Source organism: Capra hircus, chromosome 2 (genome assembly GCF_001704415.2).
Source record: "Capra hircus breed San Clemente chromosome 2, ASM170441v1, whole genome shotgun sequence".
Classification (NCBI taxonomy): domain Eukaryota; kingdom Metazoa; phylum Chordata; class Mammalia; order Artiodactyla; family Bovidae; genus Capra; species Capra hircus.
Window position 1 is genome coordinate 74564617 of NC_030809.1, and position 12797 is coordinate 74577413.

Genomic DNA, 12797 nt, shown 5'->3' on the forward strand with positions numbered 1-12797 from the left:
ATAGATTGAAGGCAGAAGAAGGGAACAACAGAGGGTGAGATGGTTGGATTGCATCACCAGTTCTATGGACATGAGTTTGATTAAGCTCTGGGAGTTGGTGATGGACAAGGAACCGTGGCATGCTGCAGTCCATGGGGTTGCAGAGTCGGACACAACTGAGCAATGAACTGAACTGAAGATTTCATAAGATTGAAGATTGGGAGCATGGAAAAAGTTCACACATGAACGTGCTTAGAGTAGCACTTAAAACCTAATAAATGTCATGTAAATATTAGCTACTAGTTGTACCTTGTGCTGTCAAATAAATGATAATTATTTAGTATTCTAAATGAAAACACTTGGGTGTTTGGGCTTTGTTTGTGTTTGGGCTGGATTCCACAATGGAAACCAAAAGCTGATTATTGTTCTGAAGTACTTAGTCTTTTTGTCTTGTTCACTTCGTGATACGTGCCTTCTTCCTAAAAGGCAATGGAGAGTTCAGAGTCTTTTTCTCATCCTTTGATTATTAACTTGCTGCTGCTGCTGCTGCTGAGTCATTTCCGACTCTGTGCGACCCCATAGACAGCAGCCCACCAGGCTCCCCCGTCCCTGAGATTCTCCAGGCAAGAACACTGGAGTGGGTTTCCATTTCCTTCTCCAGTGCATGAAAGTAAAAAGTGAAAGTGAAGTCACTCAGTCGTATCCGACTTATTAACTTGAGGTAGGTCTAAATATGTTCTAAGAAAATCTCCTTAAATACTTCCTTCCCACATAGCTTTGTAAAATCCCTGTTGTTTAGCTGTGGAAACATTGCTTTGGAAAAGGTTTTGAAACCATGTGTTGTATGGCCCATTTCTATAAATATTGGAAGTGGGAATGTATGTTGCTGTCTATGCAGAAAAAACAAGGCTAGCCATAAATACAACATGTAAATAATATTATCTGCAAGTTATTGTTTTAGAAAAATGGTTTTTCCACCCTGGTTTTTTCCCTTTGTTGTATTTTCCAAATTTTCTTTGATGAAAACCTATTTTTTAGTCAAATAAACCTTTTTCAAGGGTATTTTTAATGTCCCTTCATTCCCCGCAGCATTGTTTAAATTAAACCTTCATTTCAAGCTTTACATATTAGATACGAGCTAAAACAGTTCTGTTTTTCCTGATCAAGTACACGCTGAGGTGGCTATGCGTTTTTTAAGGGAAGACTTAATGAGTAATTCGTGAATTCTGGACTGAGGTTAATTTCTGTTTATGGGATCAAGTTTTATTTTAATGAGAATGCAAGTATGTTTAACCTTACTATAGACATGTTACCATAAAACTTAAGTGCAACTTTTGCTGTCAAAAGCCATTCACTAAACGTGAACAGTGAGCCTGTCAGCCCATAGGGAGCTCCTGGTTTTGTATAGAAACATCAGTTCAGTCACTCAATTGTGTCCGACTCTTTACCACCCCATGGACTGCAGCACACCAGGCCTCCCTGTCCATCACCAACTCCTGGAGTTAACTCAAACTCATGTCCATTGAGTTGGCGATGCCATCCAACCATCTCATCCTCTGTCATCCCCTTCTGCCTTCAATCTTTCCCAGCATCGGGGTCTTTTCAAATGAGTCAGTTCTTTGCATCAGGTGGCCAAAGTATTGGAATATAGAAACATACATTATTTTGATTCTATTCTGTTAAGAATATATTTTTCCTCACTATTTATTTGGTAAATATAAATGAGTGGCCAGTTCCTTGGCTTATTTGCTTAATAGTTGGTATGGATATTTGGGTTTTTTTTTTCCCTTTAACAGAGTGGGTAACCCTACCCTTAGAAAGCAGTATTCAGTATTGTTGTTTTTAAGGTATACACAAGCCATGAGAGAACAGTTAATAGGAACAATTTTATATTACCTGTCGAGTTTTAAGAAATATGGATTAAGGCAATAAACAAAATTATGGGAAGATTAATAGGAGAGCTTCTTGGGAAAATATTTTCTTTTTAAGTGTTTGGCATTCTTATTTTTAATAGTTCCTCTGTTAGTTAAGAACATGTTCCCAGTTTATTTATGCTGCCTCTGAATGAAGTAGTAATATTAGTTATTTTTCTACTTTCACAGTCTTTAAAATCTGAAACTTCTTAATGGTTCTCACTGCTCTACTTGTAAAATCTTTGATTCTCTACCAATATTCTACCTCCATCTTCCACTTTTCTCTTTAAGTCCAGGCTCAAATGTTAGTACCTCTGTTGATATCAGCCAGGATTGATTTCACCCTCTCAGTTTCATAATACCCTACATATTCTGCTATTCTGCTATGGTGTCAGGACTGAGAATGCCCAATTTCAAATATAGGAACTGTGTTTTACTTACCTTCTATCACCCTCCAGGCACATCTTGAGCTCACAGAATCCTTATACTATCCTCTAACAAATGAGGTGCTGGAATCAGATGTTTTGGATTTTATGTTGGCACATTTTCAAAATGTGATGTTTGTGTGCAGATAAATACATCCATTCGTAGGCATGAATATTAGTGGAGATAAGGTTGCATTAAAGAATAAAAATACCACTGGAAATTTATTAGTGCAAATTCCAAGCCCCCCTATTAGACCACTGTGTCATGGTATCTGGAGCTACTGATTGAAGCTTTCTATATCAGATTTTTTTTTCATAAGAGGGAATTGCAGGCAGGAAGCAAATAGTGAATCTCCAAATACTGACGTATTTAGATCAAGGAAATCAGAACCACATTTGCACATAAATTGACTCTTTTTCCCAAAGTTTTCCTTCGAGGCAACCTATAACTCTGAATATATTTTGAATAAAATACAAAAACGTTATGAAAAACATTTGAGTTTCTTAGGAGACGTGACCATTTAAGTCAAATTATGTTACAGTGAATTCTGCTAGGTGTTGAGATTTTTCTTTTTAATTTAGTGGACTGTGATTCTGACAAGTCCATTGTAAGAAGTTACTTTCCCAGTGTATAAAGAGCTATGCCTAAATTATGACACTGCAGTAGATGCTGTGTGGGTGTTCAGAGGTGACATTTCCGTGACAAGAAGGGGTCTTCACATCGCTTTTCCATTCCTGCCCTTTGTTTTCCTAGGAGTGGAAATGTGTCTGTGTACGTCTTGATGGTATTTGGGCTTGGAGAGTATGAATTTGAAATGATTGTCATTTCATAAACTGAAAGTAGAGTTGGATGTCAGGTGTTAGACTAAGGAGCAAGAAAGTTGATTTGTCTGCAAATTTGAATATTAATAGGAATTTCACAGGGAGAGATGTTTAGGAAATAGCATGTTTATAGTCACTTTATTACCTATAAAGACCATGATATACATTTTTTGGGAAAGGTTGACTGGTGAGAAGTCATTTGAAACATGGCAATAAAGCACTGTTGCCATAGAAATAGCACCATTTTATAAAACCCTTCATTATTAAAGGATTGATTGTATCTGTATTTTACTTTGTTGCTAATATGTTGCTTAGTTACCAAATATGTTTTGTATTCATGTCTTTAGAAAAGGGTGATGCTAAATTTATTCAATTAAGACTTCAGGCAAGTACGCTGATATCATTGTCAAAATCAATACCTGAAATGGGATCTTTGCCCTTCCTGTTTTAGGAATTAATGAGGATAGAAATAAAAACTGGTATTTATAAGATAGCAAAATAGATCTATGGTATTACAGAAATCATTTAGCTTACCTTTAGTTGTAGAAGTTTGTACAGGCAATGCCATCATTTGGTTTATCTTTGTAAAACCTTTAGATTCCCTGGCTAGAGTTTGATTGTTTTCTTTAATCTGGTTTCTTTTTTTATAAAGAAAAAATAATTTGTGGTAGTTTCTAGTAATTTATATATGTCTTGAGCTAATTAATTTACTTAAGGAAATCCTTTTAGGGTCAAGAAACACATGAAATTCATATTCATTACTCAAACCTTATTGTGGCGTCATTTAAATAACTAATAAATTCATTTAATAAAAGTATATTTATACTCTTAACTTAGTAAAGTTATCAGCAGTGTCTCAAGTTTAGGAAGAACTGTCCCTTTGGTGTTTGATTTATGAATTTCAGGCAGATTGCTTAACCTCTCTAATGATCAGTTTCTTTGTTAAGTAACCTTAGTAATAAGGAGATAATCTTAAATGTTGCTAGATAATTCCATTTTTCCTTGTGCCCTGGAGACATTCCTAATATAAGGATTCATATCTTAGTCTGAATTTTCAAACATACAGCTTTTCTATAAAAGTCATCCCACCTTCCATTATTTCCAGTCTCTAAAAGGATTAGTTCTGCCAATACCACCTCAAAACTCTCCATTTTTTAACCAGAGGTCCTGCATTTTGCTTTTACACTGGGCCCCACAAATTATGTAGACAGACCTGGTCCACAGAAAATTATTTTTAATATCAAATTGTAATATATGCCAAATAGTAATTGTCTGTGTAAACCAAGTCTTTGGCCCTATAAATTTCCTCAAGTGCAAAGGAAATCTTTGAATACAAATTTTATTTGAATGTTTTGGGGTAGGGAAGTGCTGACTGACTTGGATTACCTACATAGTAAACCTTTTAAATGTTGCCTGTCATAATAGAGGGCTTTTGAGATTTGCTGTTTAAACAAATTCTGTCATTTTAGAACTTGCTTAAAATACAAAAACATACTGCTAGTGAAATAAATTCAAAGCAGGATTTAACTCACTGTGCCATTACAGGTTATCAAGTTATGCCCAACCAGCAGCAAAACTACCAAGGGATAGTTGGAGTTCAGCAACCCCAGAGCCAGAGCCTCGTTGGTGGCCAGCCCAACGGCATTGGAAATCAGATTCAAGGAGTGGTCATCCCCTATCCTTCAGTGCCATCGTATCAGGTACGTGGCCACTCTACCTGCGCTGGCTAGGGGTGATTTTCAATAAATAAAATGTGGGCTACTTTCTTCTCTGTTTAATGTGGGGAAAGGCTTCTGTAATACGTAACTTTATAGTCTTAAAAGAGTTTTATTAATTGTTACAATTTTGTTCTATCCTCATTTTATTGCATTATTCATTCACTTCATTAATTTTTTGAAAAATATCTGAACCATATTAATATTGTGCAGTAAATTTTTCTGGCCCTGTTTGTGTTTCCAATTACCTACATATATGAGCAAATATCTTATTCTGTTCTTCAGCTCCTTACAAAGTCTCTTGAGGAGAGAGTGGAACAGGAGGGAAAAGTAAAGGTATATGTAGGTGTATGAAATAGAGTAGATTATAAATTAGTGTTTATTGAATAAAGAATGTACAATTTCCCAATCTGGAATTGATACCCCACACACACACACACTCAATGAAGAAAAGAAATAGTATGTCTTGCATTGAAAATGTCATGCATTTTAATTCAAAATTCTCAAGTGGAAATACCTACTGTTTCGTTAATATGTTAGATTTCTTTAGCCCATACTGTGTCACATTTTCAGACATTTATTTTATCTTCCTTTACCTTTCTGGAATGGCTTCCCTGGTGGCTCAGACGATAAAGCGTCTGCCTACAATGAGGGAGACCTGGGTTCGATCCCTGGGTCGGGAAGATCCCCTGGAGAAGGAAATAGCAACCCACTCCAGTATTCTTGCCTGGAAAATCCCATGGACTGAGGAGCCTGGTAGACTACAGTCCGTGGGGTCGCAAAGAGTCGAACACAACTGAGTGACTTCACTTCACCTCTCTGGAATAACCTGCGAGTGAGTTTGTTTTCTTAGCCTCCCGGTTTCCTATAGTGGAGTCTACTGTTAAGAAATCCAGAGGCTATTTTCATTCAGTCCCACAACGTAAAAATAATCAAGTTGGGAAGGTAAATGTACATGTATTTCATCTAAGGACAAGTCAACAAATTGGTTATAATCTACAGACCAGTAACTGAAAGGATATGAAACTCAGCCATGAATAAGTTGGGGACTTAATACAGAAGAGAAAGATATAAACCTTTAATTAGCTGTTAAAAGAAAATTATGGGCATAAATTAATTAAGACATTCTGAAAATAGGGCAGGATGTGAGCAAAGGAGGTAGCATATTCTGTGAAATTCCAGAAAATGAAAATCATAATTAAAATGTGAAATCGTCAAGGACTTTTTGAGCACTAAGAATATGTCTAGTTTTGAAGCCCTGTGATAATAGAAAGCAACTAAGGAATAAAGAAGGTACATTATGGGAACCGATTTTGCATCTTCTCTCACATCCTCCTTGCTTTTTACTATGGTTTTCCTGCTTAAGGGGCTTCCCTCTTAACTCAGTTGGTAAAGAATCTGCCTGCAATACAGGAGACCTGGGTTCGATTCCTGGGTCGGGAAGATCTCCTAGAGAAGGAAATGGCAATCCACTCCAATATTCTTGCCTGGAAAATCCCATGGACAGAGGAGCCTGGTGGGCTACAGTCCATGTGGTCGCAAGAGTCGGACACAACTTGCGAGTAAACCACCACCATCCCTGCTTAAGTGGAGGCCCATGAGACTGCCCATCCCCCACTTCCTCTGTAGCTAGACATTAGACAGGATCACTACCAAGCCAAGAACTCTCCCTTCTCAAGACCCTGTTCATGCTACCTGCCTACTCTAGTCTGGCTAGCATCTGTCAGATACCCAGGCACTATGTAAATAAGATCAACCTTGAAATATAAGTTTAAAATAAATTATCTCCTTGTTATTATAGTTTTTAAAAATGGAGCTAGATACTGGAAGTGTTTCAGAGCTGAGACAGTTGTTATAACTTCTATAGCATACTTTTGTACAAGGTACATTTTCTCATGATATTTCACATAATCCTTACATTGGGTGAATGATTGTGAGAAATACTGCCCTGACAATTGATGAATGATAGCCTGCTTCGTTTTCCCTACCACATTTGGTTGAAGAAGCTAGGTGGTGATAAACTCATCTAAATAATAAGCCAGAGGGAATTCCATGGCAGTTCAGTAACTAGGACTCCTTACTTTCACTGCCAAGAGCCTGGGTTTAACCCCTGATCCTGCAAGCCTCATGGCTCACCTGAAAAAGTTAAAATAAATTTTTTAAATAAAAAATAAGCCTGAAAAATCATCTATTTAGTAGAGTGTTTTCTACAGCTGTACCTTCTCAAGTACCGTTTCCTCTCTCTTGGTATTTCAGGTGTTTTCTTTATCACTAGTTAAAAATTTAATCTGTAGCTTAAATCATCTAGATTGAGCTGTGTCATTTTTCTTAGATCTACCTAGCATATACACTAACTTAAATACAGTCAAAAATAATGATAGAATGTTACACTGCTTCAGTAGACAAAAAGACTGAAATATATTTTGTCATATAAAATTGAGTGAAATCAAACCAGCAATGGTACCTTTGCCTTTGAGCCAAATTGAAAGCAATTCAGAGGTTACTGTGTATTTTGAAGGGACCGTAGGAAAAACCTAAAAGTTAATCATTAACTTATAAATCACAGAGCCCAGATACAGAGAATCATGAAGTGATTGAAGAACTGCGACTCTGGAGCCAGTGGGCATGGGTTCAAACCCTGACTTCTCTTCTCGGTAGCTGTACAACATTGAGCAAGGCTTTAACCCCTTCCATAAAACAGGGATGATAAAAATACCTTCTTAGGCTTGTTAGTAAGACTTGATGTAATAATATACATAAAGTTCTTGGAACAGAACTTGAACATGATAATAAGTACTCAATAATGTCAACCTTGACTGTCATCACCATTAACTACTGTCACTGTCATTGACACTACTGTTGTTGACATCAGCATCAAACACGCTTACTGACCAAAACCACTGTAATGTGGCACACTTGTAAAATACAAAACCCTTATGCCTTTGTGGGTTTTATTTTAGATAACTATGGAAACTGGAGAAATGAATCCATTATGTTCATATGGTTTCTATGTAGATACTGTAGAAAACAGAATTGAAAGATCTGCTGTTCCTCAGATACCTTCTGTACTAGATCCTGGAAATAGAAATTATAATAGCCCTCCTGAGGTGAAAGAGACATCCCATTTTTGCAGATAATGAACTCTGGGGCCTCAGAAGAGTTAAGTTATTTGCCCAGTGTCACATGTACAGTAAAGTTGATGGATCATTATCACATCTAGATATCTTAAGCTCCGAACCTCATACTTCCTGATCCAGTGTATCTCACCAGTACCCTTAGCTGAGTTTTACTTAGCTCTACCTGAGGTAAATGTTACTATTCTTTCCATGTCAAATGGTTATCCGTATTTGGAAACAGTTTCTTTTTTTAAATAACTTCTACTTTGGAACACAACTCCTAGCCTACTGTACTTTCGATAAATGCTGCTGCTGCTGCTGCTGCTAAGTCGCTTCAGTTGTGTCCAGCTGTGTGCGACCCCATAGACGGCAGCCCACCAGGCTCCCCTGTCCCCGGGATTCTCCAGGCAAGAACACTGGAGTGGGTTGCCATTTCCTTCTCCAGTGCATGAACGTGAAAAGTGAAAGTGAAGTCGCATAGTCATGTCCGACCCTCAGCGACCCCATGGACTGTAGCCTACCAGGCTCCTCTGTCCATGAGATTTTCCAGGCAAGAGTACTGGAATGGGGTGCATTGCCTTCTCTGTTGATAAATGCTAGCCAAAAACAATAACTGGCTTTAAAAATATAAAAATAAAGTAGTAATGCCATAACTAAATTATCAAGACAGCCTATGGCAGTTCTAGCTTATTCCTAACTGCTCATATTTGAAAAGCCCAGGGAGACTGGAGACATTGACCTTTGCAAGGTTTTGAAAAACCTTTTTCCCTTTAAATTGTCTTTGAAATTTTAGGTTTCACTGCCTCAAGGTTCTCAAGGAATTGCCCATCACACTTATCAACAGCCTGTTATGTTCCCTAATCAGTCTAATCAAGGATCTCTGCCTGCAGCAGGAATGCCAGTTTACTATAGCGTCATTCCACCTGGCCAACAAAATAATTTAAGGTGAGTGAATAAAAAGCCTAATCTTATAGCTCCTCATTGTTTATCAGGATTATGGTCTGTTGCTAATTTTTTTAATATGGAATACTTCATGCATTTGCATGTCATCCTAACACAAGTTGCCATAACCTAGTAATGTTTTACGCGTTTGTAAAAAAGTCACAGCGTCTCTCATTGCTCATTAGTAGACTCTAAGCTGTAGTCCTGAGCCAAACACTCATGTTTTTACTAAAATATAACCAGATTATAAGGTTTCTATAAGAACACTAAGTGAGCCTTTGTTCTGAAAAATGTCTTCCCTAGCTCGAGTTGCTTAGCAATCCATTTTCTTCTGGAAGCTCCTTATGCAGAAAAGTAGAATTTGAATTATCTTTACTTTCAACTCAACCAATCAGTTATCACTGAGGCAGTTTTGTATTTGATTGTGTTGTTACATGTATATGAGGATTTAACATAGCCTGATTCAGATCATGTGTGTTGTCCCTTTCAGCAAGCCATGTAGCAGTCACAGAAACTAGTTTTACAACTAATCGTAGTACTTCTTTCAGTCAATGATGTAGACAAAAAAATAATCTCAAAAAAGTTAATAATTTCATTCCTATAATCTGCAAAAGTGGCAAGCTAGTTGGATAATATCTTCAGACTGCTTCTGTTTGAGTGTTGGGTTTTTTTCTTCCTATTTTACCATTTATTTTCCCATTTTTATCTTGAAACTCAAAAGGAGAATATACTTTTGTCTTTGATCTGCAGTCTCAAAAGCTAGCATACAGAGAGGGGAACTTGAAGAGACTGTCACCTTTATTTTTCAGAACTTTGTTAAAAAGGTGCTTCACAGAATCTTTATGAAACATGAGAAAAGAAAATCTACTTTTAAGTTTTGTTCTTTTTATCATCTGCATAGTCTGTGTTTCCTCATCTTTGTAAACTAGTATTCCTCTAGTGTCCCCTTTGTCCTATTTCTGGAACTGTCTTAGATTCATTTTTTTTCTCCTAAATGACTCGTTTTGCATTTTTGGGTTTTTGTTTGCCTCAGTCATCCTTTGAAATAATTGACAGTAACAAAGTCTCAATCTGAACCACATCTTTTAGTGAAATTTTACTTCTGTTATTAAAAGAAAAGTTGTTAACACAGCCTAGAGAAATAAAATGTAATAAGAAAGTTACCTTTGGTGCTAAAACATTTTCTTTTCAGAGTATTTATTTTCTCTCCATTGGATATAGCGGCTGTTTTTGTAAGCATGTGTTTATCAGAAAAATTAATTAGTAAATTATATTGACAAAAATAATGTTAAAAGGAAAGAATGCTTATAGCTATTTCATTTCTTGTGAACTCACCAAAAATTAGTGATAATAATAACTAATATTTTAGATTAATAGTTTTTAAATAGATACCTGTAAAGAACAGGGAGGAAAGGTAATATCTCATGCAAAAATCTTTTCATTTTTCAGTCTCTCACTGAGTTTCTATTGAGAAAAACATTTCTCATACATCTTGCATTTCGTCCATTAAAAGAGCATTTTCTGTATTTAACTTGTTTGATCTTTCTGATTATACATATAATACATAGTCATTGTAGAAAATTTGAAAATATAAAAAATTTCAAACTGTAAAAAAAGATGAAAAAGCAAATCAGCCACAACCTCACCATTCAAGAGATGATAGCTGTTAAATTTTGATGTCTTCATTCAGGTCATTTTTCAGTGAACACATAGTATGTAAACTCTATTAGGAATCACATGTTCTAAACATTATATTTTCTATAATTTTGATTTAAAAATTAAACCACTTAAAAACACATGGAGTAAGGGAATTCCCTGGTGGTCCAATGGTTAGGACTTGGCACTTCCACTGATGTGACCCAGGTTTAATCCCTACTGGGGGAACTAAGATCCCACAAGCTGCCCAGAGCAGCCAAAAACACTGCACACTCATGAAATTGCCCTTCATGCAAAGCAGTTACTATTCATTGACCAAAGTGATCACTGTTCAGAGTTTGCCATTTATCTTTCTAACACTTCTTCTACCTTTAAGCAGATACATGAAAAACTTTATGGTTTGAGGAGGGGGGTTTGGTGTTTCCGTTTTGAAGTAAATTAGGGATATTTTCATTTGTGTTTCAAAATTCATTTGTCACTGAATTTTTCTCTGTGTGTGGAATTATTTTTATGAATATTTTATTTGTCATCTTGCTTTTTTCTTTGATTTGTTAGCCTTGAACATCTTTTTCCACAGAGTACCTGAATTTATCTGTATTTTAGACTCCTGATATTATTAAGTGTTTGTGATTTCTGAAATATGAAATTGATATGGTAAAGCTTATCTTTTTGAAAAAAAAAATAGCTCAGTAGCAGTCATTAAGAAGGATTTGAATTGGGTGGAGACCACAAGGAGAAGTGTTGTAATTTAAGCACATTACGTGACAGGTTGCTCAACTGTGGTGGTAGCAGTAGGAAGGGAGGAACTTTGAAAGAAGAAATGAATCTGTGGCGATAATATAAATGAAAATTAAAGGAAAATTTGAGATACCTTGGTGGAAAATGTCCCACTTGGAACCGTAGAGAATCAGAGTTGAAATTAGTGTCATTGTAATTTGGATTTGTTTACTTACAAGTACTTACTAGATCTAGGGTCAGCACACTATTTTGTAACAGACCAGAGAGAAATATTTCAGAGTAAAAGGCTAAAGTATCAAATTATGGGTACTATTCAAGTATTTATGTAACAAAAGAGAACAAATTTCTAAAAAATTTTTATTGACAGAATTCAGAATGAGGTAATTGAGCACAAATTTTTTTCATACAGTCCTACTAAAGAGAAGAATGGAATTACTTTAGGTGAGGGACCATTCTTACCTTGCAGGCCATTAGAGAGCCCCCTGGTCTTGGACTTTTGAATTATTTGTTAGATTTTTACAACTTTCTTCCTCCAGTAAATTTTAAGCTTTTGCAAATTGTTTCTCAAAATCCATCCTTTCTTCACAGCCCAAGAATTTGACTGGCTTGCCATTTTATTTGATATTTCTCGAGGCCATAGGTAACCTAGATAACAAGCGATCCCCTGAGATAGGCCAAGTTTAGGAAAGTTTTGTGTTAGAATTACCGCTTCTGGCATATTCTATATATTTTATTTTGTGAATAATTTCTCTGCCTTGAGAGTGTGCTGATGTCTGTGTTTTACTAATTAATGTTAGGGCAGTATCAGGCATGTTGATGAAAGGATGCTAAAAACCAACATCTTCTTGATTCCCATTTTCAGCCATGATAGAGTAGTAGGGACCAAATTTAAAATCTGCCTTAAAAACTAGAGGAACATATGAAACAACAGTTTTCATTAGGCAGTTAGGGACAGTAAAACTTGAGAGAGGGAAAACAGTCTTAACGATTACCCCAGCTTCCTGCCTGCAGAGAGTTTCAAGCCACACCTCAGTGCAGGGGAACCCAAGCAAGACCCTGAAGTTAACAAGATGGAATTCAAAGTCCAAGGAAGCCAACGTGGCTTAGAGTTTACAGGGCAGGATACTGAAGAGAAGAGAGTTTCAAAGAGGTTGCTCTGGCCATCTAAGTGGGGCCCTTTTGAGTCTGAGTTGATTGCTTACCAGTGCGTGCATGTACAAAACCTACCCAATGCCAGGAAAAGAACCCCTCAAAAGAAACAAGCAGAACAATCCCTGAACCTCATACAAGGACAGGAATAGTTTATATTCCTACCAGCCCACATGTCAGAACCTTGTAATACAGGAGGCAGTGAGTAGAGGACTTAAAAGAATACTGTGTCAGTAGTGGAGGACAGTTAGCCTTGGATGAAAAGCTGCTCTGGTCCTGCCTTAAACAAGCAGGACCCAAAAAGGTTAAATTGTCTCCATTTAACTGTGGCTCAGAGCAAAG

At 36.6% G+C, this 12797-nt stretch overlaps 1 protein-coding gene across 14 annotated transcripts in view; it reads left to right on the forward strand.

Annotated features, from left to right (window-relative positions):
* The window catches only part of R3HDM1 (R3H domain containing 1), a 163054-nt gene that overhangs the window by 127127 nt on the left and 23130 nt on the right, over window positions 1–12797 (forward strand). For all 14 annotated transcript variants that reach the window (XM_018062273.1, XM_018062263.1, XM_018062267.1 and 11 more), the window contains 2 exons: window positions 4685–4839; window positions 8764–8915. In XM_018062273.1, the coding sequence (XP_017917762.1) occupies window positions 4685–4839; window positions 8764–8915 (307 nt within the window). The remainder of the gene's footprint in view (window positions 1–4684; window positions 4840–8763; window positions 8916–12797) is intronic.